The sequence below is a fragment of the Amblyraja radiata genome, chromosome 17, assembly GCF_010909765.2.
Source record: "Amblyraja radiata isolate CabotCenter1 chromosome 17, sAmbRad1.1.pri, whole genome shotgun sequence".
NCBI classification, from domain to species: Eukaryota; Metazoa; Chordata; class Chondrichthyes; order Rajiformes; family Rajidae; genus Amblyraja; species Amblyraja radiata.
This window is the reverse complement of record NC_045972.1, coordinates 1107963-1133348: the sequence shown is the minus strand read 5'-3', so window position 1 is coordinate 1133348 and position 25386 is coordinate 1107963. Positions and strand designations below refer to the sequence as shown.

The window sequence follows — 25386 nt, the reverse complement described above, 5'->3', positions numbered from 1 at the left end:
TGGAGCGACCGGCCGCTTCTGCCGCCCGCGAGTGCGGGCGTTCGCAGTCAGGATTACAAACAAGATGTGAAGGAAGGGGCGACCACGGCCATGATATCTCAAAATGTTCACATTTTATTCAATGTAAATGTACAAGGAGTGCGGGGGAGGGGTCGGAGCAGCGACGGTTGCCCGGAGCCGGGGAGGTTGGGAAGGTGGAGTGGGGGTGGGTAGTGGGAAGGTGGGGGTTGGGAAGGCGGGGTGGGGGTGGGGTAGGCGGGGTGGGGGTGGGGAAGATGGGGTGGGGGTGAGAAGGTGGGTGGGGGAGTGGGGTGGGGAGTGGGAATGTGGGTGGAGGGGGGGGAGTGGGAAGGTGGGGTGGGAAGGTGGGTGGGTTGGGGGTGGACCGGGCGGCGGGCTGGAACCAGCCGCTGAGCGGGTCGTGTTGCCCGGGCAGTGTGCGGTGAGGCTGGGGTTAGACGTCGGGCAGCTGCGGCAGGTCCGGCCCGGTTGCCGACAACCGGCAGAAGGAGCAGCACGTCGGCAAGCTCGAGTCCTCGAGGCAGATGGAGAAGGGCTTGTGGCACTCAGCGCACTGTGGGAAGAGGGAGGGGAGAGTCAGCGGAGAGCGAGCTGGGCACGGGCACTCGTGGCTACACACCGGACCACCCCTCCCTCACCGGGTGGATTGGGATTCTTTTGGATGTCATGGTGTGACAGTGTGGAAACAGGCCCTTAGGCCCAACTTGCCCACACAAGCCAACATGTCCCAGCTACAACTAGTCCCACCTGCCCGCATTTGGTCCATATCCGTCCAAACATGTCCTATCCATGTACCTGTCTGTTTGTTAAATGTTGGGATAGTCCCAGCCTCACCTACCTCCTCTGGCAGCTTGTTCCATACACCCACCACCCTTTGTGTGAAAAGGTTACCCTTCAGATTTCTATTAAATATTTTCCCCTTCACCTTAAACCTATGTCCTCTGGTCCTCGATCCGGCAGGAAACTATTCCTCCCGTGTGGCGACGCCTTTGCCCGAGGGGCAATGTCTCTTGTTCACTCTCACACTTCCTGATGTTAACCCCCACCATCAGCCCCACAGCATTCTCTGAACAGGGCCACGACTCCAGCCTCTCTCCCTCCAGCCGTGGACCTGCTGCACGCAACAAAAGCTTGTCACTGTACTTCCCACAGTACGTGACAATGATAAACTAAACCTCAAACGCCGGCCTCTCCGGACCCGCTGTCCGGCCTGCAGCGAGCATGGGATCTCTCGGTCTCATTCTGACACAGCGGGCCCCAAATAATCCCCCGTGTCCCAGCTTTCGGAGCTAGTAACCGGTGGCTACGGTGCATGGGCTGACCGGGATGGGGGTAGCCCGAGGGTGGTTACCGGACAATGCGCGCGGCGCGCAGGGGCGAAGCCGCCCACCTGAACCACGTTCTCGCCGCCCAGCTTGCGTTGAGACTGCACCGCTGGGATCTGGTCCAGTCGCTCGATGTTCCATAAAAGCACCGTGGAATCCTAGGGGAAGCGAGATATGGGATGAGGAAGGATTGGGGTGGGGTGGAGGGTTCAAACAAGAAACTGCATGTGTCGCTTTACAAAAAAAGACACAAAGTGCTGGAGTAACTCAGCGTGTCAGGCAGCATCTCTCCGTGACGTTTCAACGATATCAGATTGTCAGAAGACAACGAGTTGCAATAAAGGGGGCTTTTCCGGGTTGGCTGCCAGTGACTAGCGGAGTTCCACGAGGCTCGCTGCTGGGGCCGCTACTCTTCACGTTGTATATTAATAATTTGGATGAGGGGATGGAAGGCTTTGTGGCCAAATTTGAGGATGATACGAGAATAGGTGGAAGGGCAGGAAGCGTAGAAAAAGCAGGGTCTCTGCAGAAGGACTTGGACAGGTAGGGAGAGTGGGCAGATGAAAAGGGACTTGGGAGTGCTGGTGCAGGATTCCCAAAAAGTTAATCTGCAAGTCGAATCGGTAGTAAAGAAAGCAAACTCAATGCTACCATTTATTTCGAGAGGGCTTGTATACAAAAGCAGGGATGTATTGCTGAGGCTCTATAAAGCGCTGGTCAGGCCGCATCGGGAAAATTGTGAGCAGTTTTGGGCACCATACCTGAGGAAGGGTATGCTGGCCCTGGAGAGGGTCCAGAGGAGATTTACAAGAATCATCCCAGGTATGAGTAGGTTTATCTATGATGAGCGTTTGTCGGCACTGGGCCTGGACTCGCTGGAATATGGAAGAATGAGGGGGGATTTCATCGAAACGTACAGAATAGTGAAAGGCTTGGATAGAGTGGATGTGGAGAGGATGATTCCACTAGTGTGAGAGTCTATGACTAGAGGTCATAGCCTCAGAATTAAAGGACGTTCTTTTAGGAAGATGATAAATTTCTTTAGTGAGAGGGTGGTGAATCTGTGGATTTTTTTGACTGAAGGCTGTGGAGGTAAAGTCAGTGGATATTTTGAAGGCAGAGCTAGATAGATTCTTGGTTAGTACAGGTGTCAGAGGTTGTGGGGAGATGGCATGAGAATGGAATTAGGAGGGAGAGATAGATCAGCCATGATTGAATGGCGGAGTAGACTTGTTGGGCAGAATGGCCAAATTCTACTCCTATCACTTGTGGCCTTATAACGGTTAGGGTCGTGATCCTCCTTCACACTCTGTTCTCCAGAGATGCTGCCTGACCCGCCGAGTCACTCCAGCACTTTGTATCATTTTTCGCCAGTAGACCGCGACCGAACAACCCTCCCCCCCAATATTTGGCTTTGTTTTGTGGGGGGTGGGGGGGGGGGGGGGGGGGGGCATTTGCCCAACCAGGGGTCAGCAATGAGACACTGCATCCAGCGGCACGGAGCTCCGCGCTGAGGCGGGTCTCCGAGGCTGAACCCCGCTGTTGCTTGTGCGCATGTATGAGGCCAGATCAACCCGCGGCGCGGCGGTACAGCCGCTGAAACCAGTGTGAACGGGTGATGGATGGTCGGTGTGGGCCGAAGGGCCTGTATCCGTGCTGTATATCTGGGGCAGTGAGTGGGGGTATTGTGGCCGGGGGTCATTACCTTGCAGGCGGACAGAACTCTGGCGTTGTCCGCGGAAATGTCCACGTCCGTCACCCAGTCATTGTGGTCCTGTGTGGGGAACAACCCCCAACTGGTCAGCGGTGGCGTTCCCTCCCCGCTCCCGCCCTCCTCTCCCTCCCCGCCCACGTCCTCCTCTCCCTCCCCGCCTCCTTCAGCCCTCTCTGCTCCTCGCTCCCTCCTCGCCATCCGCCCCCTCACCCCACCTCCCTACGTCTGCTCCCAGACACACTTCTCACCAACAGGCCAATCGACCCCTCTTCTCCGTGCTGGAGTTTTTACTCCAACCTGTTGGCAGAGGGGATTGGAAACCAGTGCGGGACGTGGACTCCTCGCAGCGACAGGGTCTCCTGCAGTGTCCTGGTGTCCCGTGTGGGCCGAAGAGCAGCATTGGGATGGTTGGGATCGCGGCACGGTTGCGGTACCGGTGGAGTGAACCCCCCCCCCCCCCCCCAAGTGTGCCGAGCAGGGGGCTGGGCACAGCGAGGGGGTTGTGCTGGTGCAGGGCGCGGTGGCCGGTGATCGGACCACTGTCCCAATGACGGCCGCAACGCAACAACCTTCTCCAGCCCTTGGTTCCCTGCTGTCCCCACCCGCGTGTCACCTGGACCTGAACATCCCCTCTCTATGCCCCGCCTTGAACCACCCCGAGACACGGAATACGGCCCTTTGGTGCAACTTGTCCGTGCTCACTCACCCACAGTCTCTCTGAGCTGGGCCCACTTGCCCGTACATGACCTCTATCCCTCTGTACTTCCTTTATCCAATCTCCCCTCACATCTCAAGCCCTCCAGTCCCAGCAACACTCGTGTGAACCTTCAGTGCTCCCTCTATAGCTTGATGACATCCCTCCTATAGGGAGGTTTCACGGCAGTCGGGTAGGCACTTTCCATAGTTTCCAGTATAGCGGGCCCGTTAAAACCCGCTGAAATTGTCAATTTTTGCCTGTAAATAATTATGGAAATCGGGATAAGCGTGTGAGACATTTAGCCTACTTCAGAATTCCGAAAGTGAGGAGAAATGACGGCAGATAGAAGCGAAAGCTGAAGGGACAACAGACAGAGTACTTGGCGAACATTGGCCGTTTGCTCACTGCATTTCATCAACTGAGGTGTTTTTTCTTGATTCCTTTGGCATCTAAAAAGTTTCAGAAGTGATAAATCTGGCTGTAATTTTTTTAAATCGCCCATAGTTCCCGTGGGTTTTACATACAAAATGAAAACGCATCTGAAGAAAAATTTACAGCCAGATTTATCTGAGAATTTTTAGATACCAAAGGAATCAAGAAAAAACACAAATAATGCCTTACTTGATGAAATGCAGTGAGCAAACTGGATAATTCCCAATATTTTCAATTCCGATATCTGCCCGGCCAATGTTTACCAAGCACTTTAGCTGCTGTTGTCCCTTCAGTTCTCGCTTCTCTTTACCTTCATTTCGCTTCACGTTTGGAATTCTAAAGTTGGGTACATGTCTCTCACACTTACCCCGACCCCAAATTCAACATTTTGGCGGTTTTTAACAGGTAGGCGTTTTTAGCATTAATAACATATACCGGAAGTGACGGATGTCCTCCAGATGGATTTAGCGGCTCCGTGCGTCGAACCCTCTGACCCAGTGACCTTTCGTGCAGCCCCCCTATAGTGTGGTGACCAGAACCGCACACAGTGCTCCATGTGTGAGCTGAACAATGTAACATGACGTCCCAATTACTGTTCTCAATGCCCTGACTGAAGACAAGTGTGCCATATACCAATGTAGGAAGGAACTGCAGATGCTGGTTTAAACCGAAGATAGACACAAAATGCCGGAGTAACTCAGCAGATTAGACAGCATCTCTGGAGGGAAGGAACGGGTGGCGTTTTGGGTCTGAAGAAGGGTCTTGACCCAGGTCAAGACCCTTCTTCAGACCAAAAACGTCGCTCATTCCTTTTCTCCAAAGATGCTGTTTGACCCGCTGAGTTACACAGCTTTTTGTATCTATCTTCGGTGCCATATACCTTCTTCACCACCCAGTCTACTCGTGTAACCCCTTTGGATCTTATAGAAACATATACAATTATAAAAGGACTGGACAAGCTAGATGCAGGAAAAATGTTCCCAATGTTGGGCGAGTCCAGAACCAGGGGCCACAGTCTTAGAATAAAGGGGAGGTCATTTAAGACTGAGGTGAGAAAAAACGTTTTCACCCAGAGAGTTGTGAATTTATGGAATTCCCTGCCACAGAGGGTAGTGGAGGCCAAATCACTGGGTGGATTTAAGAGAGAGTTAGATAGAGAACTAGGGGCTAGTGGAGTCAAGGGATATGGGGAGAAGGCAGGCACGGGTTATTGATTGGGGACGATCAGCCATGATCACAATGAATGGCGGTGCTGACTCGAAGGGTCGAATGGCGTCCTCCTGCGCCTACTTTCTATGTTTCTATGGTGAACTGTGTACTGTTTCACAGTACTCTACATTCTGTCATTGGAGACCCTCGGACTACCTTTAATCAGACTTTACTAGACTTTAGCTTGCACTAAACGTTATTCCCTTTATCTTGTATCTGTACAATGTGGACGGCTCGATTGTGACCATGTACAACCTTCCACTGACCGGATCGCATACAAACAAGCTTTTCACTGTACCTTGGTACACGTGACACTAACCTAAACTGACATCCAATGTGTGTGTGTCCTGCTCTGCTATAACGGACCAAAATGCATCAACCACACGTCTGTTAAATTCCACCTGCCGTTCCTTGGCGCAGTTCCCCTGTAGATTTAGGTAGACCCTGTTGTTATCTTAGATAACCTCCTTCACTGCCAATCGCACCACTAATCCTGGTGTCATCCATGTTAATGATCAGTGCAATGAGCACAGTGCTGACCCAGGGGCACGCCACTGGTCACGTGCACTCACTGCCACATTCTGCCATCAGCTAGCTCACCCCCTGCCATGTGACATGGACCTGCCAACCACATGGGAACCTCGTCAAAGGCCCTTGCTAAAGTCATAGACAACATGTACTGCTCATCACGTCCCAGCCGGGCCATTCCCTTGTGTGTGAGACCCCGCCCGGAGCTCGCCTCACCCCAGTCCCAGTGCCAGAAGCTCCTTGGTCATCGTTGGTTGGTCGCTGCTGGTGGAGCCGACGCAAGGTCCCACGCGTCATCTCCCCCCCTCCCCCCACCCCCCCCCAAGCCTCGGGCACCAGGCTTCCCCCCACCCTCACGTCTATCAACGTCCTGGCTGTGTGGCAGTTGAACCAAGGGCAGTACCTTCAAGACCAGCTTGGTGTACAGACCAGCCGTGTCCCAGATTGATACCGAGTGGTCATACGATCCCGCCACGATCAGGTTGGCTGCAGGACAATAACACACGGCAACACATAGATAAACGAATTAATATCCTATCTCAGTTGCCACTCCCCGTCACTGCCCGTGACCCTGGATGAGAGAGAGAAGGAATCATTCAGGGTTCCCGCTCCTGATCACACTCCACTGCGCCTATTTTAGAGAGGGGGGCAGCGGGGGCTGTTCAGCTGGTCAGTCGGGGCCTGCGTGTAATCAGTCAGCACTAGTTCCCGGGCCCAATGTTTGTGGGTTCGCGGTGGAACTGACATTGGAGGCTGACTCTGGATCACTGCTGGCAGCTTGCAGCCCCACCCAGCTGCCTCTACACATGATGCCTGTCCCGGGGCTGCCAGTGACCTCACACAGAGACCTCCTGGCAAGCTGGCAGTGTGTGTCCCTCAGTGTGGTGTGTCTGTGTCTCGCTCAGTGTGTGTGTCTGTCCCTCAGTGTGTGTCCCTCAGTCTCTGTGTGTGTGTGTGTGTCCCTCAGTGTGTGTGTCTGTCCCTCAGTGTGTGTGTCCCTCAGTGTGTGTGTGTGTCCCTCAGTGTGTGTGTGTCTGTCCCTCAGTGTGTGTGTGTGTGTGTCCCTCAGTGTGTGTGTGTCTGTCCCTCAGTGTGTGTGTGTGTGTGTCCCTCAGTGTGTGTGTGTCTGTCCCTCAGTGTGTGTGTGTGTGTGTCCCTCAGTGTGTGTGTGTGTCCCTCAGTGTGTGTGTGTCCCTCAGTGTGTGTGTGTGTGTGTCCCTCAGTGTGTGTGTGTCCCTCAGTGTGTGTGTGTGTGTCCCTCAGTGTGTGTGTGTCTGTCCCTCAGTGTGTGTGTGTGTGTGTGTGTGTCCCTCAGTGTGTGTGTGTGTGTCCCTCAGTGTGTGTGTGTGTGTCCCTCAGTGTGTGTGTGTGTGTGTGTGTCCCTCAGTGTGTGTGTGTGTGTCCCTCAGTGTATGTGTCCCTCAGTGTGTGTGTGTGTGTGTGTCCCTCAGTGTGTGTGTGTGTGTGTGTGTGTGTGTGTCTCCCTCAGTGTGGGGAGTGTGTGTGTGTGTGTGTGTGTGTGTCCCTTTGTGTGGGGAGTGTGTGCCGTGTGTGGTCGGCCTCTCTCGCCAGCTGGTCTCGGCGCTGCTTTACCAGCCCGGTATTGCCGCGTCCACTCACCGTCCCGGGAGAAGGTACAGGAGCTGACGCAGCCCCTGTGTCCACCTGCCAGCTTCAGGGGGCCCTGGGAGCGGAACTGACCCACGGAGACGTCCCAAATCAGCAGCGTCCTGTCCCAGGAGGATGTGCAGAGTGCGTTCCCCTGCTGTGTGAAGCAGCAGTCTGAAACCACATTCCCATGCCTGGGGAGGGGAGAGAAAGCAGCAGAGGGGATTAGGGTAAAGGGTGAGGGAGGGGCCATGGTAGAGGGGGAAGGGCATGGATGGAAGGGGAGAAAGGGTCAGGGTAGGGGGTGGAGGGAGGAGAAGAGAGTTGGGGAGAGTGGGAGGGGAGGAGAGAGAGGTAGAGAACATATTAGTTGGGAGTTAGCACCCCATCCAGTATTTACGGTGTGGCCTCTACACTGTAGATTGGGTGAAGGCTTTGCAGAATGTCAGTCTGCAGGGGTGACCAAGCTGCCTGGTGCCACCACTTTCATGCCCCATCCCACCCTACCCTAGCCTCTGTATGTGGCCTCCGGCTACAAAAGCGAGGGCTGAGGGGCAAGGGGCAGCGCTGAATCCTTAGCCAAATCTACCCCTCTTTCTTAATCTACATATCAACTGGACAAACCAAACTATCGTAGAATCTCCCAATCACAAGAGATAATGGGTGAGAGAATCGAGGCTGGAAGCTAGAGAACCTCTTGTCCTGGTGTCGAGACACCTGTCCCTATACCTCCTCCCTCGACTCTGTCCAAGGACCCCGACAGTCCTTTCAGGTGAGGCAGAGGTTCACTTGCACCTCCCCCAACCTCATCTACTGTATCCGTTGTTCAAGGTGTGGATTCTTATACATTGGCAAGACCAAACTTAGACTGGGTAATCGTTTCGCTGAACACCTTCGCTCTGTCCACCTGGACCTACCCCATCTCCCGGTTGTCAAACACTTTCATTCCCTTCCCATTCCCACACTGACCTTTCTGTCCTAGGCATCCCCCATTGCCAGAATGAGGCCAAATGCAAATTAGAAACATAGAAAATAGGTGCAGGAGGAGGCCATTCGGCCCTTCGAGCCAGCACCACCATTCATTGTGATCATGGCTGATTGTCCCCTATCAATAACCCGTGCCTGCCTTCTCCCCATATCCCTTGTTTCCACTAGCCCCTAGAGCTCTATCTAACTCCCTCTTAAATCCATCCAGTGAGTTGGCCTCGACTGCCCTCTGTGGCTGGGAATTCCACAAATTCACAACTCTCTGGGTGAAAAAGTTTTTTCTCACCTCAGTCTTAAATGGCTTCCCCTTTATTCTAAGTGTGGTCCCTGGTTCTGGACTCGCCTAACATTGGGAACATTTTTCCTGCATCTAGCTTGTCCAGTCCTTTTATAATTTTATATGTTTCCATAAGATCTCCCCTCATCCTTCTAAACTCCAGTGAATACAAGCCTAGTCTTTTCAATCTTTCCTCATATGACAATCCCGTCATCCCAGGGATCAATCCCGTGAACCTACGCTGCACTGCCTTCCTCAAATTAGGAGACCAAAACTGGACACAATACTCCAGATGTGGTCTCACCAGAGCCCTATTCAACTGCAGAAGAACCTCTTTACTCCTATACTGAAATCCTCTTGTTATGAAGGCCAACATTCCATTAGCTTTCTTCACTGCCTGCTGTACCTGCACGCTTACTTTCAGTGACTTGTGTACAAGGAGTACCAGGACTCGCTGCACCTCCCCCTTGCCTAACCAAACCCCATTGAGATAATAATTTGCCCCCTTGTTTTTGCCGCCAAAGTGGATAACCTCACATTTATCTATATTATACTGCATCTGCCATGCATCTGCCCACTCACCCAACCTGTCCAGGTCACCCTGCAACATCCTAACATCCTCTTCACAGTTCACACTGCCACCCAGCTTTGTGTCATCCGCAAACTTGCCAGTGTTGCACTTAATTCCCTCTTCCAAATCATTAATATATATGGTAAACAGTTGCGACCCAACACCGAGCCTTGCGACACTCCACTCGCCACTGCCTGCCATTCTGAAAAGGACCCGTTCACTCCTACTCTTTGCTTCCTGTCTGCCAACCAATTTTATATCCATGTCAACACCCTACCCCCAAAACCATGTGCTCTAATTTTAGTCACTAGTCTCCCGTGCGGGACCTTATCAAAGGCTTCCTGAAAGTCTAGATACACTCAATCCACTGGCACCCCTTCATCCATTTTACTTGTCACATCCTCAAAATATTCCAGAAGATTAGTCGAGCATGATTTCCCCTTCATAAACCCATGGACTAATCCTTTTACTGCTATCCAAATGCCCCATTATTACCTCTTTAATAATTGACTCCAGCATCTTTCCCACCACCGAAGTCAGGCTAACGTCTGTAATTCCCGTTTTCTCTCTCGCTCCTTTCTTGAAAAGTGGGATAACGTTAGCTATCCTCCAATCCACAGGAACTGATCCTGAATCGATCGAACATTGGAAATCCTCTGCACTCATACGGCGGAGGGGGGCTCTGAGCGAGGTGGCCAAAAATGACGGGCGTAGGTGGCGGCGTTCGCTCAGAAATCGCAGCACAGTTGGCCAAAAGTGGTCAAGATCAGAGATTTAGTAATATAGATAACCCTGAATATTTAGTTCCCAGGCCCGATCCTCCTGCAGCCACGTCTCAGTAATCCCCACAATGTCATATCTACCAACCTCTAACTGAGCCTCAAGCTCATCCACCTTACTTCTTATACTTCGTGCATTCATATACAATACTTTTAATTCCTTACGCATCTCGCCTTTCACATCGATCCCTATTACACTTGGCCATACTCTCCTATCCCTTTGTGAGCTTCCTTTCCCGTTAATTCTGGGGTCATTAATTATCCCTTTACTCTCTTTCCCTTTAACTCCGTCCTTGACTATCCCATTTGACAAGATGGAGGAGCAGCATCTCATATTTTGCTTGGGAAGCTTACTGCCCAGTGGTATCAGTATTGATTGCTCTAACCTCAGGTAACCCTTGCATTCCCTGTGTCTCCATCCCTCCCCATCGAAGTTGTACCAGCTTGTTGAGTCCCATTGTCTGTATGTGTTCTCACCTGGCCTAGAAACATAGAAAATAGGTGCAGGAGGAGGCCTTTTGGCCCTTCGAGCCTGCACCACCATTCATTGTGATCATGGCTGATCATCCACAATCTGTAACCCATGCCTGCCTTCTCCCCATATCCCCTGATTCCACTAGCCCCTAGAGTTCTATCTAACTCTCTTTTAAATTCATCAAGTGAATTGGCCTCCACTGCCCTCTGTGGCAGGGAATTCCACAAATTCACAACTCTCTGGAGTTCATCAGATTTAAATGGCCTCCCCTTTATTCTTAGACTGTGGCCCCTGGTTCTAGACTCCCCCAATATTGGGAACATTTTTCCTGCATCTAGCCTGTCCAGTCCCTTAATAATTTGATATGTTTCTATAAGATTCCCTCTCATCCTTCTAACTTCCAGTGAATACAAGCCCAGTCTTTCCAATCTTTCCTCATGACAGTCCCGCCATCCTGGGGATTAACCTCGTGAACCTACGCTGCACTGCCTCAATAGCAAGGATGCCCTTCCTCAAATTAGGAGACCAAAGCGGCACACGATACTCCAAATGTGGTCTCACCAGGGCCCTGTACAACTGCAGAAGGACCTCTTTACTCCTATACTCAAATCCTCTCGTTGTGAAGGCCAACATGCCATTAGCTTTCTTCACTGCCTGCAGTTCCTGCATGTTTACTTTCAGTGACAGGTGTACAAGGGCACCCAGGTCTCGGTGCACTTCATTTTTCCCTAATCTGACACCATTGAGATAATAATCTGCCTCATTGTTCTTGCCGCCAAAGTGGATAACCTCACATTTATCTACATTATACTGCATCTGCCATCCAACTTTGTGTCATCTGCAAATTTGCTAGTGTTACTTTTAATCCCTTTTTGGCGAGTCGAGTCAGTCGGGTACAACAAAGTTCTTTATTTTTTAAACGAAAATAAAATGATTACCCGAGTCGATATTGACAGCCAAAATAAACGATGCTCACACAAACTGCGTGGAGCTCGAATGAATAGTTTTACAGAAAACCCGCAAAAACGCTCCCCCGCTCATGTGATCGCGCCAGCCATTAGCGAGGGTTTGACATTACCAGGGCCACCACTAGGTGCCGCTACACCTTCATCTAAATCATTCATATATATTGTAAATAGGTGAGGCCCCAACACCGAGCCTTGCGGCACTCCACTCGCCACTGCCTGCCAATCTGACAGAGACCCGTTATATTCCTACTCTTTGTTTCCTGTCTGCCAACCAATTTTTTATCCGTGTTAATATCCTACCCCCAATACCATGTGCTCTAATTTTCAAAGGCTCTGAAAATCCAGATACACTACATCCACTGACACCCCTTCATCCATTTTACTTGTCACATCCTCAAAAAATTCCAGAAGATTAGTCAAGCATGATTTCCCTTTCATAAATCCATGCTGACTTGGACTAATCCTTTTACTGCTATCCAAATGCGCCGTTATTACTTCTTTAATAATTGACTCCAGTATATTCCCCACCACCGAAGTCAGGCTAACTGGTCTATATTTCTCCGTTTTCTCACTCGCTCCTTTCTTGAAAAGCGGGATAACATTAGCTACCCTCCAATCCTCGGGAACTGATCCTGAATCTATAGAACATTGGAAAATGATCACCAATGCGTCCACTATTTCTGGAGCTACTTCCTTGAGTACCCTGGGATGCAGACTATCAGGCCCTGGGGATTTATTAGCCTTCAGTCCCATCAGTCTACTCAATACTAATTCTCGCCTAATGCAAATTTCTTTCAGTTCCTCTGTCTCCCTAGATCCTCTGTCCCCTAGTTTCTCTGGCTTCCCGCTACTCTTTGCTATGTTATACATCTTTTATTTTTGTTTTATTCCATCCCTAACTTCCCTTGTCAGCCACGGTTGCCTCTTCTCCCCTTAGTCTTTCTTCCTCTTTGGAATGAAATGATCCTGTATCTTCTGGATTTTGCCCAGAAATTCCTGCCATTGCTGTTCCACCATTATTCCTGCTGGGATCCTTTTCCTGTCGACCTATAACCATATAACCATATAACAATTACAGCACGGAAACAGGCCATCTCGGCCCTACAAGTCCGCGCCGAACAATTTTTTTTCCCTTAGTCCCACCTGCCTGCACTCATACCATAACCCTCCATTCCCTTCTCATCCATATGCCTATCCAATTTATTCTTAAATGATACCAACGAACCTGCCGCCACCACTTCCACTGGAAGCTCATTCCACACCGCTACCACTCTCTGAGTAAAGAAGTTCCCCCTCATGTTACCCCTAAACTTCTGTCCCTTAATTCTGAAGTCATGTCCTCTTGTTTGAATCTTCCCTATTCTCAAAGGGAAAAGCTTGATCACATCAACTCTGTCTATCCCTCTCATCATCTTAAAGACCTCTATCAAGTCCCCCCTTAACCTTCTGCGCTCCAGAGAATAAAGACCTAACTTATTCAACCTATCTCTGTAACTTAGTTGTTGAAACCCAGGCAACATTCTAGTAAATCTCCTCTGTACTCTCTCTATTTTGTTGACATCCTTCCTATAATTGGGCGACCAAAATTGTACACCATACTCCAGATTTGGTCTCACCAATGCCTTGTACAATTTTAACATTACATCCCAGCTTCTATACTCAATGCTCTGATTTATAAAGGCTAGCATACCAAAAGCTTTCTTTACCACCCTATCTATATGAGATTCCACCTTCAAGGAACTATGCACGGTTATTCCCAGATCCCTCTGTTCAACTGTATTCTTCAATTCCCTACCATTTATCATGTACGTCCTATTTTGATTTGTCCTGCCAAGGTGTAACACCTCACATCTATCAGCATTAAACTCCATCTGCCATCTTTCAGCCCATTTTTCCAAATGGCCTAAATCACTCTGTAGACTTTGGAAATCCTCTTCATTATCCACAACACCCCCTATCTTGGTATCATCTGCATACTTGCTAATCCAATTTACCACCCCTTCATCCAGATCATTGATGTACATGACAAACAACAAAGGACCCAACACAGATCCCTGAGGCACCCCACTAGTCACCTGCCTCCAACCCGACAAACAGCCATCCACCATTACCCTCTGGCTTCTCCCATTCAGCCACTGCTGAATCCATCTTGCTATTCCTGCATTTATACCCAACAGTTTAACCTTCTTAACCAACCTTCCATGAGGAACCTTGTCAAAGGCCTTACTAAAGTCCATATAGACAACATCCACTGCTTTACCCTCGTCAATTTCCCTAGTAACCTCTTCAAAAAATTCAAGATTAGTCAAACATGACCTTCCAGGCACAAATCCATGTTGACTGTTCCTAATCAGACCCTGTTTATCCAGATGCTTATATATATTATCTCTAAGTATCTTTTCCATTAATTTTCCCACCACTGAAGTCAAACTAACAGGTCTATAATTGCTAGGTTTACTCTTAGAACCCTTTTTAAACAATGGAACAACATGCGCAGTACGCCAATCCTCGGGGACTATTCCCGTTTCTAATGACATTTGAAATATTTCTGTCATAGCCCCGGCTATTTCTACACTAACTTCCCTCAATGTCCTAGGGAATATCCTGTCAGGACCTGGAGACTTATCCACTTTTATATTTTTCAAAAGTGTCAGTACTTCTTTTACTTTGAAACTCATAGTATCCATAACTACTCTACTCGTTTCCCTTACCTCACATAATTCAATATCCTTCTCCTTGGTGAATACCGAAGAAAAGAAATTGTTCAATATCTCCCCCATCTCTTTTGGCTCTGCAGATAGCTGCCCACTCTGTTTCTCCAATGGACCAATTTATCCCTCGTTATCCTTTTGCTATTAATATAGCTGTAGAAACCCTTTGGATTTACTTTCACCTTACTTGCCAAAGCAACCTCATATCTTCTTTTAGCTTTTCTAATTTCTTTCTTAAGATTCTTTTTACATTCCTTATACTCCACAAGCACCTCATTTACTTCATGCTGCCTATAATTATTGTAGATCTCCCTCTTTTTCCGAACAAGATGTCCAATTTCCCTTGAAAACCAGGGCTCTTTCCAATTTTTACTGTTTCCTTTCAACCGAACAGGAACATAAAGATTCTGTACTTTTAAAATTTCCCCTTTAAATGTCCACCATTTCTCTTCTACATCTTTCCCATAAAACAAAATGTCCCAGTCCACTCCTTTTAAATCCTCGCATCTCATCAAAGTTAGCCTTTCTCCAATCAAAAATCTCAACCCTAGGTCCAGTTCTGACCTTCTCCATAATTATATTGAAACTAATGGTATTGTGATCACTGGACCCGAAGTGCTCCCCAACGCATACCTCCGCCACCTGTCCCGTCTCATTTCCTAACAGGAGGTCCAGCACTGCCCCTCCTCTAGTAGGTACCTCTATGTATTGCTGCAAAAAACTATCCTGCACACATTTTACAAACTCCAAACCATCCAGCCCATTTACAGAATGTGTTTCCCAGTCTATGTGTGGAAAGTTGAAATCTCCCACAATCACTACCTTGTGCTTACTACTAATATCTGCTATCTCCTTACATATTTGCTCTTCCAATTCTCGTTCCCCATTTGGCGGTCTATAATACACCCCTATAAGTGTTGCTACACCTTTCCCACTTCTCAGTTCCACCCAAATAGCCTCCCTAGATGAGCCCTCCAATCTATCCTGCCAAAGACCTTGGCCAGCTCCTCTCTCATGCCTTCATAGTCCCCTTTGTTCAACTGCATCACTGCCACTTCTGATTTAACGTTCTCCCTTTAATCTTCTGATTTAAGCCTGTTTCCTTTATCATTGTTACTTTTTTGCATATCTATCATTCATCTGTTCTATACTTTCTACATCACCATCTACACCTCTCGTTTCCCTCTCTCCTGACTCTCAGTCTGAAGAAGGATCTTGACCCGAAACATCATCTGTTCCTTTTCTCCAGAAATGGTGTCTGACACGCTGAGTTACTTCAGGGTGACTTGGACAGGTTGGTGGAGTGGGCAGATGCATGACAGATGAAGTTTAATGCAGATAATTGTAAGGTTATCCACTTTGGTTGCAAAAACAGGAAGGCAGATTACTATCTAAATGGCGTCAAGTTGGGAAAAGGGGAAGTACAACGGGATCTGGGGGTCCTTGTACATCAGTCTATGAAAGTAAGCATGCAGGTACAGCAGGCAGTGAAGAAAGCGAATGGCATGTCGGCCTTTATAACAAGAGAAGTTGAGTATAGGAGCAAAGAGTTGTACAGATTTCTACAGTTGTACAGAGCCCTAGTGAGACCACACCTGGAGTATTGTGTGCAGTTTTGGTCCCCTAATTTGAGGAAGGACATTCTTGCTATTGAGGGAGTGCAGCGTAGGTTTATAAGGTTAATTCCAGGGATGGCGGGACTGTCATATGCTGAGAGAATGGAGCGGCTGGGCTTGTACACTCTGGAGTTTAGAAGGGTGAGAGGCAATCTTATTGAAATATAAGATTGTTAAAGGTTTGGACACGCTAGAGGCAGAAAACATGTTCTCAATGTTGGGGGAGTCCAGAACCAGGGGCCACAGTTTAAGAATAAGGGGTAAGCCATTTAGAACGGAGACGAGGAAACACTTGTGAGTCTGTGAAATTCTCTGCCTCAGAGGGCTGTGGAAGCCGGTTCTCTGGATACTTTCAAGAGAGCTAGATAGGGCTCTTAAAGATAGTGGAGTCAAGGGCTATGGGGAGAAGGCCGGAATGGGATACTGATTGGGGATGATCAGCTATGATCACATTGGCTCGAAGGGCCGAATGGCCTACTCCTGCACCTATTGTCTATTGTCGATTGTCTATTCAACTTTTTGTGTCAACCTTTCTCTCAATGTCAGCAAGAAAAGGCTATTGTGATTGACCAGGAAGTGAAGCGGTACATATACCCCAGTTTGCATTGACGGCGTTGAAGGAGAGATGGTTGAAAACTTCAAATCCTAGCAGTCAATATCAACAAAAATTCCTCTTGGCCAACCCTTTTAATTGAATTGAATTGAATAAATTTTATTAGCCAAATATGCATACATACTGTACAAGGAATTTGCCTTGGTGCTTTGCTCGCAAGAAACAACATGATATACAATAGACAATTAAAAATAAAACATTTTAATTTAAACATGTGAAGAATACCAGAGCAAAAGGAGGCTACAGACTTTTGGTTATTGAGTGGAGCTACTGCTTGTGGAAAAAAACAGTTTTTATATCTGGCTGTGGCAGACTTTGACAGTCGCCTTCCAGAGGGAAGTGCTTCTAAGAGTTTGTGGCCAGGGTGAGAGGGGTCTGAGATGATATTACCCGCTTGCTTTCTGGCCCTTGCAGTGTACAGTTCGTCGATGGGGGGAAGGTTGCAGCCAACAACCTTCTTGGCTGATCGAACGATGCGATGCAGCCTCCGGGTTTCATGCTTGGTGGCTGAGCCAAACCAGACCATGGTGGAGAAGGTGAGGACAGACTCTATGATGGCCGTATAAACCTGGACCATCATTGCCTGTGGCAGATTGTGTTTCCTCAACTGCCGCAGGAAGTACATCCTCTGTTGGGCCTTTTTGTTTGTGGAGTCGATGGTGACCTCCCATTTAAGGTCCCGGTAGATGACGTTTCCAAGGAACTTAAATGACTCCACAGATGTGACTGTTGTTAATGGTGAGTGGGGGGAGGGGAGGGGAGGGGGAGCTCTCCTAAAGTCTACAATTAATACCCATATTGAAGCAACGATCTTAGAAGGCTTAGAAGGTTTGGCATGTCCACAACAACTCTCACCAACTTCTACAGGTGCACCATTGAAAGCATTTTATCAGGATGCATCACAGCCTGGTTTGGGAACAGCTCCATCCAAGACCGCAAGAAATTGCAGTGAATTGTGGACATGGCCCAGAACCACACAAATCAACCTCCCTTCTAGTCTAAGAAAGAAATGCAGTGTAAACTGCCCAAGCAAAATATCAGGAGCTGCTCCTCTAATTTGCGGTGGGACTCACTCACATGGAGGAGGCCCAGGACAGAAAGGTGGGATTTGGAATGGGAGGGGGAGTTGAATTGCTGGGCCACTGGGAGATCAGATTGGTTATTGCGAACCGAGCGGAGGTGTAGAACAGCTGACACCTAGAGCAGCGGATGCAATAGGTGAGGTTGGAGGAGGTGCAGGTGAACTTCTGCCTCGCCTGGAAAGACTGCTTGGGTCATTGTATGGAGTCAAGAGGGGAGGTAAAGCGACAAGTGTAGCATTTCCTGCGGTTGCAAGGGAAAGTGCCCGGGGAGGGGGTGGTTTGGGTCGGAAGGGACGAATAACAACACAACAAATAATCCTCCAACATTTTCGCCACCTCAAACGGGATCCCACCACTGGCCACACCTTCCCATCCCCTCCCCTTTCGTTTTTCCGCAGAGACCGCTCCTTCCGTAACTCCCTGGTCAATTTGTCCCTTCAAAGACCCAAGCAGTCTTCCCAGGTGAGGCAGAGGTTCACCTGCACCTCCTCCAACCTCATCTATTGCATCCACTGCTCTAGGTGTCAGCTGCTCTACATTGATGTGACCAAGCGTAGGCTTGGCGATCGCTTCGCCCAACACCTCCGCTCGGTTCGCACTAACCGACCTGATCTCCCGATGGCTCAGCACTTCAACTCCCCCTCCCATTCCGGATCTGACCTTTCTGGTCTGGGCCTCCTCCATGGCCAGAGTGAGTCCCACCGCAAATTGGAGGAGCAGCACCTCATATTACGCTTGGGTAGTTTACACCCCAGCGGTATGAACATTGACTTCCCTAATTTCAGGTAGTCCTTGCTTTCTCCCTCCTTCTGCTCGCCTTCTCAGCTCTCCCACAGCCCACTCTCTCCGCCTCTTCCTTTCTTCTTCCCGCCCCCCCCACCCCCACATCAGTCTGAAGAAGGGTCTTGACCCGAAACGTCACCTATTCCTTCGCTCCATAGATGCTGCCTCACCTGCTGAGTTTCTCCAGCATTTTTGTCTCCCTTCTAGTCTAGATCTGTCTGAAGAAGGGTCTCGACCCGAAACATCACCCATTCCTTCTCTCAAGAGATGCTGCCTGTCTCACTGAGTTTCTCCAGCATTTTGTGTCTCCCTTCCATTGACTCCATTTATACCTCACGCTGCCTAGGCAAGGCCAGCAGCATAATCAAGGACGAGTCGCACCCTGGCCACTCCCCCTTCTCCCCTCTTCCATCAGGCAAAAGTTATAGAAGTGTAAAAACGCTCACCTCCAGATTAAGGGACAATTTCTTCCCAGACAACTGAATCATCCTATCACAAATGTTATCAGACAACTGAATCATCCTATCACAACCAGGGAGCAGTGCTGAACTACTATCTACCTCATTGGTGACCTCGGACTATCCTTGATGGGACTTTGCTGGCTTTACCTTGCACTAAACATTATTCCCTTATCATGTATCTATACACTGTAAATGGCTCGATTGTAATCATGTATTGTTTTTCCGCTGACGGGATAGCACACTACAAAAGCTTTTCATTGTACCTCAGTACATGTGCCAATAATCTAAACTGTTAACACAGCCCCGGGAACCGATGGTGGGCACCCAAGGGGCTGAAAGGAGCAGCTGCTGATAATGGGCCCAGCATGCAAAATGACACAAGCCTGCAGTGGTCATTATGGGGCAAGGTGGAGTGGTCATTATGGGGCAAGGTGGAGTGGTCATTATGGGGCAAGGTGGAGTGGTCATTATGGGGCAAGGTGGAGTGGGCAATGGGCAGTGGAGGAGGCAATGAAATGTAAAGTTTCCAAAGTTGCTGATGATATGTCTGACAAGGTCATTATGGTTCTGTAACAGGAGATGGGGAGAGTAGGTGTACACCCGGTGGGGGAATCAGAATAGTTTGCTATCGAAATGAAGAGATTACACGTGGAACAGAGCAGTAGTACCATCCACTGCACCTTCCCCATACTGCCCACTGCACCTTCCCCATACTGCCCACTGCACCTTGCCCCATACTGCCCACTGCCCACTGCACCTTCCCCATAGTGCCCACTGCACCTTCCCCATAGTGCCCACTGCACCTTGCCCCATACTGCCCACTGCCCACTGCACCTTCCCCATAGTGCCCACTGCACCTTCCCCATAGTGCCCACTGCACCTTGCCCCATACTGCCCACTGCCCACTGCACCTTGCCCCATAGTGCCCACTGCCCACTGCACCTTCCCCATACTGCCCACTGCACCTTCCCCATAGTGCCCACTGCACCTTCCCCATAGTGCCCACTGCACCTTCCCCATACTGCCCACTGCCCACTGCACCTTCCCCATAGTGCCCACTGCTCCTTCCCCATACTGCCCACTGCACCTTCCCCATACTGCCCACTGCCCACTGCACCTTCCCCATAGTGCCCACTGCTCCTTCCCCATACTGCCCACTGCACCTTCCCCATACTGCCCACTGCACCTTCCCCATACTGCCCACTGCCCACTGCACCTTCCCCATAGTGCCCACTGCACCTTCCCCATACTGCCCACTGCCCACTGCACCTTCCCCATACTGCCCACTGCCCACTGCACCTTCCCCATAGTGCCCACTGCACCTTCCCCATACTGCCCACTGCACCTTCCCCATACTGCCCACTGCCCACTGCACCTTCCCCATACTGCCCACTGCACCTTCCCCATACTGCCCACTGCACCTTCCCCATACTGCCCACTGCACCTTCCCCATACTGCCCACTGCACCTTCCCCATACTGCCCACTGCACCTTGCCCCATACTGCCCACTGCACCTTCCCCATACTGCCCACTGCACCTTGCCCCATACTGCCCACTGCACCTTCCCCATACTGCCCACTGCACCTTGCCCCATACTGCCCACTGCACCTTCCCCATAGTGCCCACTGCACCTTGCCCCATACTGCCCACTGCACCTTCCCCATACTGCCCACTGCACCTTGCCCCATACTGCCCACTGCACCTTCCCCATAGTGCCCACTGCACCTTGCCCCATACTGCCCACTGCACCTTCCCCATACTGCCCACTGCACCTTCCCCATACTGCCCACTGCACCTTGCCCCATACTGCCCACTGCCCACTGCACCTTCCCCATACTGCCCACTGCACCTTCCCCATACTGCCCACTGCACCTTCCCCATACTGCCCACTGCACCTTGCCCCATACTTCCCACTGCCCACTGCACCTTCCCCATACTGCCCACTGCACCTTCCCCATACTGCCCACTGCACCTTCCCCATACTGCCCACTGCACCTTGCCCCATACTGCCCACTGCCCACTGCACCTTCCCCATACTGCCCACTGCACCTTCCCCATACTGCCCACTGCACCTTCCCCATACTGCCCACTGCCCACTGCACCTTCCCCATAGTGCCCACTGCACCTTCCCCATAGTGCCCACTGCACCTTCCCCATACTGCCCACTGCACCTTGCCCCATACTGCCCACTGCCCACTGCACCTTCCCCATAGTGCCCACTGCACCTTGCCCCATACTGCCCACTGCACCTTGCCCCATACTGCCCACTGCCCACTGCACCTTCCCCATAGTGCCCACTGCACCTTCCCCATACTGCCCACTGCACCTTGCCCCATACTGCCCACTGCCCACTGCACCTTCCCCATAGTGCCCACTGCACCTTGCCCCATACTGCCCACTGCCCACTGCACCTTCCCCATAGTGCCCACTGCACCTTCCCCATAGTGCCCACTGCACCTTCCCCATACTGCCCACTGCACCTTGCCCCATAGTGCCCACTGCACCTTCCCCATAGTGCCCACTGCACCTTCCCCATAGTGCCCACTGCACCTTGCCCCATAGTGCCCACTGCACCTTCCCCATACTGCCCACTGCACCTTGCCCCATAGTGCCCACTGCACCTTCCCCATACTGCCCACTGCACCTTGCCCCATACTGCCCACTGCCCACTGCACCTTGCCCCATAGTGCCCACTGCACCTTCCCCATACTGCCCACTGCACCTTCCCCATAGTGCCCACTGCACCTTGCCCATACTGCCCACTGCAGCTCACCCTATACTACCCACAGCATGCTGATCAACACACCTTGCCCTATACTGGCCCCCTGCTCCTCCACTTCCCACTCACCCTGCCCCCCCCACCCCCCACCCCCTGCCCCCCACAGCCGTGCCGTGCCTACCTCTGCAGGGTGATGGTGGTGCGACGGGTCAGCATATCCCAAATCCGGGCTGTGCGGTCACAGGATGTGGAGGCCACGCGCTGTCCGTCTGGGCTGAACCGGCACCGTGTCACCGTGCTGCCGTGCTGCTCTGTGCCAAGACGCTACACATGTACCCGGGTATCAGCTCACACAGAGAGAGGGTGGAGCGGTGAGGGTGGGACGGGACGGGTGGATGGGACGGGTGGGGGTGGATGGGACGGGTGGGGGTGGACGGGACGGGTGGGGGTGGGGTGGATGGGACGGGTGGGGGTGGACGGAACGGGTGGGGGTGGACGGGACGGGTGGGGGTGGACGGGACGGGGTGGTACGGATGGGTGGGGGTGGTGCGGGTGGGGGTGGTGCGGGTGGGGGTGGGGGTGGTCGGGACGGGTGGGGGTGGGGGTGGACGGGACGGGTGGGGGTGGGGGTGGACGGGACGGGACGGGTGGGGGTGCACGGGACGGGTGGGGGTGGGGTGGATGGGACGGGTGGGGGTGGACGGGACGGGTGGGGGTTGACGGGACGGGACGGGTGGGGGTGGACGGGACGGGGTGGTGCGGATGGGTGGGGGTGGTGGTGGATGGGACGGGTGGGGGTGGACGGGACGGGTGGGGGTGGGGGTGGACGGGACGGGTGGGGGTGGACGGGACGGGTGGGTGTGGGGTGGGGGTGGACGGGACGGGTGGGGGTGGACGGGACGGGTGGTGGTGGACGGGACGGGTGGGGGTGGGGTGGGGGTGGACGGGACGGGTGGGGGTGGACGGGACGGGTGGGGGTGGGGGTGGACGGGACGGGTTGGGGTGGACGGGACGGGTGGGTGTGGACGGGAAAGGTGGGGGTGGGTGTGGACGGGACGGGTGGGGGTGGGGGTGACGGGACGGGTGGGGGTGGACGGGATGGGTGGGGGTGGACGGGACGGGTGGGGGTGGACGGGACGGGTGGGGGTGAGGTGGGGGTGGACGGGACGGGTGGGGGTGGACGGGTGGACGGGATGGGTGGGGGTGGGGTGGGGGTGGACGGGACGGGTGGGGGTGGACGGGTGGACGGGACGGGTGGGGGTGGGGTGGGGGTGGATGGACGGGTGGGGGTGGACGGGACGGGTGGGGGTGAGGTGGGGGTGGATGGGACGGGTGGGGGTGGACGGGTGGACGGGACGGGTGGGGGTGGGGCGGGGGTGGACGGGACGGGTGGGGGTGCACGGGACGGGTGGGGGTGGGGTGGATGGGACGGGTGGGGGTGGACGGGACGGGTGGGGGTGGACGGGACGGGACGGGTGGGGGTGGACAGGACGGGGTGGTGCGGATGGGTGGGGGTGGTGGTGGACGGGACGGGTGGGGGTGGACGGGACGGGTGGGGGTGGGGGTGGACGGGACCGGTGGGGGTAGACGGGACGGGTGGGGGTGGGGTGGGGGTGGACGGGACGGGTGGGGGTGGACGGGACGGGTGGGGGTGGACGGGACGGGTGGGGGTGGACGGGACGGGTGGGGGGTGGACGGGACGGTGGGGGTGGACGGGACGGGTGGGGGTGGACGGGTGGACGGGACGGGTGGGGGTGGGGTGGGGTTGGACGGGACGGGTGGGGGTGGACGGGTGGACGGGACGGGTGGGGGTGGGACGGGGGTGGACGGGACGGGTGGGGGTGGGGTGGGGGTGGACGGGACGTGTGGGGGTGGACGGGACGGGTTGGGGTGGACGGGACGGGTGGGTGTGGACGGGACGGGTGGGGGTGGGGGTGGACGGGACGGGTGGGGGTGGACGGGACGGGTGGGGGTGGGGGTGGACGGGACGGGTGGGGGTGGACGGGACGGGTGGGGGTGGACGGGACGGGGGGGGGTGGACGGGACGGGTGGGGGTGGACGGGACGGGTGGGGGTGGGGTGGGGGTGGACGGGACGGGTGGGGGTGGACGGGTGGACGGGACGGGTGGGGGTGGGGGGGGGGTGGACGGGACGGGTGGGGTGTGGACGGGTGGACGGGACGGGTGGGGGTGGGGTGGGGGTGGACGGGACGGGTGGGGGTGGACGGGTGGACGGGACGGGTGGGGGTGGACGGGACGGGTGGGGGTGGACGGGACGGGTGGGGGTGGACGGGACGGGTTGGGGTGGACGGGACGGGTTGGGGTGGACGGGACGGGTGGGTGTGGACGGGACGGGTGGGGGTGGGGGTGGACGGGACGGGTGGGGGTGGACGGGACGGGTGGGGGTGGACGGGACGGGTGGGGGTGGGGGTGGACGGGACGGGTGGGGGTGGACGGGACGGGTGGGGGTGGACGGGACGGGTGGGGGTGGACGGGACGGGTGGGGGTGGACGGGACGGGTGGGGGTGGGCAAGTTGGGAGGTGTGGGTCGTGGCTGTTTGAACAGGGAAGGATGGTGAGGGTAGAGTGGCTGACAGCGGGTCATTGGGCAGGGATAAGGGACAGTCACAAGCCCTCCCCTTCTCATACCCAGCAGCGCCTCCATCCCTCCTACCTCCACATCTATCCTCCAGCCCTCAACCCTACTACCTGTCCTCTTCCCTCTGTCCTCCCTCTGGTGCATTCCCAGCCCCTCGCGTTATCCTCTTCACCCCCCCCCCCCCCCTTCCATCCCCTCCTGGCTCATTACGTGCCCCTCTCTCTCTCTCTCTCTCACATCATCTCCTCCTCTCCCCTACCCCCTCCCCTCACCTTCTCCCGTACCCCCTCCCCTTCTCCCATTCTCCCCTCCCCCCCTACCCTGCAGGCTGGCGATGGGGTAGCCGGAGTCGGAAGCTCGGATGTAGACGGCATTGTTGATGTCACTCCCACACACCACGTGTCGCCCGTCGAAGGAGATGTCACAGCAGGTCAGGGGGCGGTGGTGCACTACTGCCCACTGAGGGGGACAAAGCAGTTAAATCAGTCCAGGCCGGGCAGAGGCCATTCTGCGCGCTGACCTCTGCTGTCCCGCAAAATCATCTCCCTTCCAATCCTCCTGCCCACTGACCCACTCCCATGAAAATGTGTCCAATCCGTTCAGCCATCCCTCCCCAGGCCCACTGACCAGATCGTCAGACACTGTGAGGCAGTGGCTCTACCCGCTGCACCACTGCCAAGACTGGTCATTTAATTTATTGCCATTATTTCAAGTAGCACTCCAATCTTGCACCACCCTGCTGTTTTGTATTTGTTGCTCTGTTTATCATTACTGTTTGTGAGCTTGATGTGAACAAGGAGTTTCATGACATGTGACAATAAACTAATCTGATCTAAAGCTGCCTCACTGGCTATTTCCAGCATCCTGCTTTATTTCAGATGTTCACTATCTACGGTATTTTATTTCTGGCCCAAGTATAAGACTAGGGTGAGGAGATGCGTCTCTATATTAGATTTGAGATTGCTGAGAGATGATGAAATAGGTGCGTGCATGTGTAATGGGAGTTGTAACTGTTCTACAGTGGGTGTGTAGAATTCTGAACAAACACCTACCAGAACTTTGCCCGTTTCAACATCCCATGCCTTCAGCGATTTGTCCCAGGAGGAGGTGAACAGTCTGCGGTTGGAACACAAAAGCAGACTCAGGCTTGTTCTTGATGGGCGGGTGGTGATGGGCAGGTGGTGAGGGGCGGTTGTGGGGTGGGAAGGGCGGG

The 25386-nt window shown here is 53.1% G+C and overlaps 1 protein-coding gene across 1 annotated transcript in view; it reads right to left on the bottom strand.

Annotated features, from left to right (window-relative positions):
• Positions 1-352: 352 nt before the first annotated feature.
• The window catches only part of wdr88 (WD repeat domain 88), a 46863-nt gene continuing 21829 nt past the window's right edge, over positions 353-25386 (bottom strand). The window contains exons 4-11 of the mRNA XM_033035598.1: positions 25226-25289; positions 24494-24632; positions 21758-21887; positions 7547-7728; positions 6330-6412; positions 3052-3120; positions 1412-1504; positions 353-574 (exon numbers count right to left, since the gene is read on the bottom strand). Coding sequence (XP_032891489.1) covers positions 455-574; positions 1412-1504; positions 3052-3120; positions 6330-6412; positions 7547-7728; positions 21758-21887; positions 24494-24632; positions 25226-25289 — 880 coding nt within the window. The 3' untranslated portion in view covers positions 353-454. The remainder of the gene's footprint in view (positions 575-1411; positions 1505-3051; positions 3121-6329; positions 6413-7546; positions 7729-21757; positions 21888-24493; positions 24633-25225; positions 25290-25386) is intronic.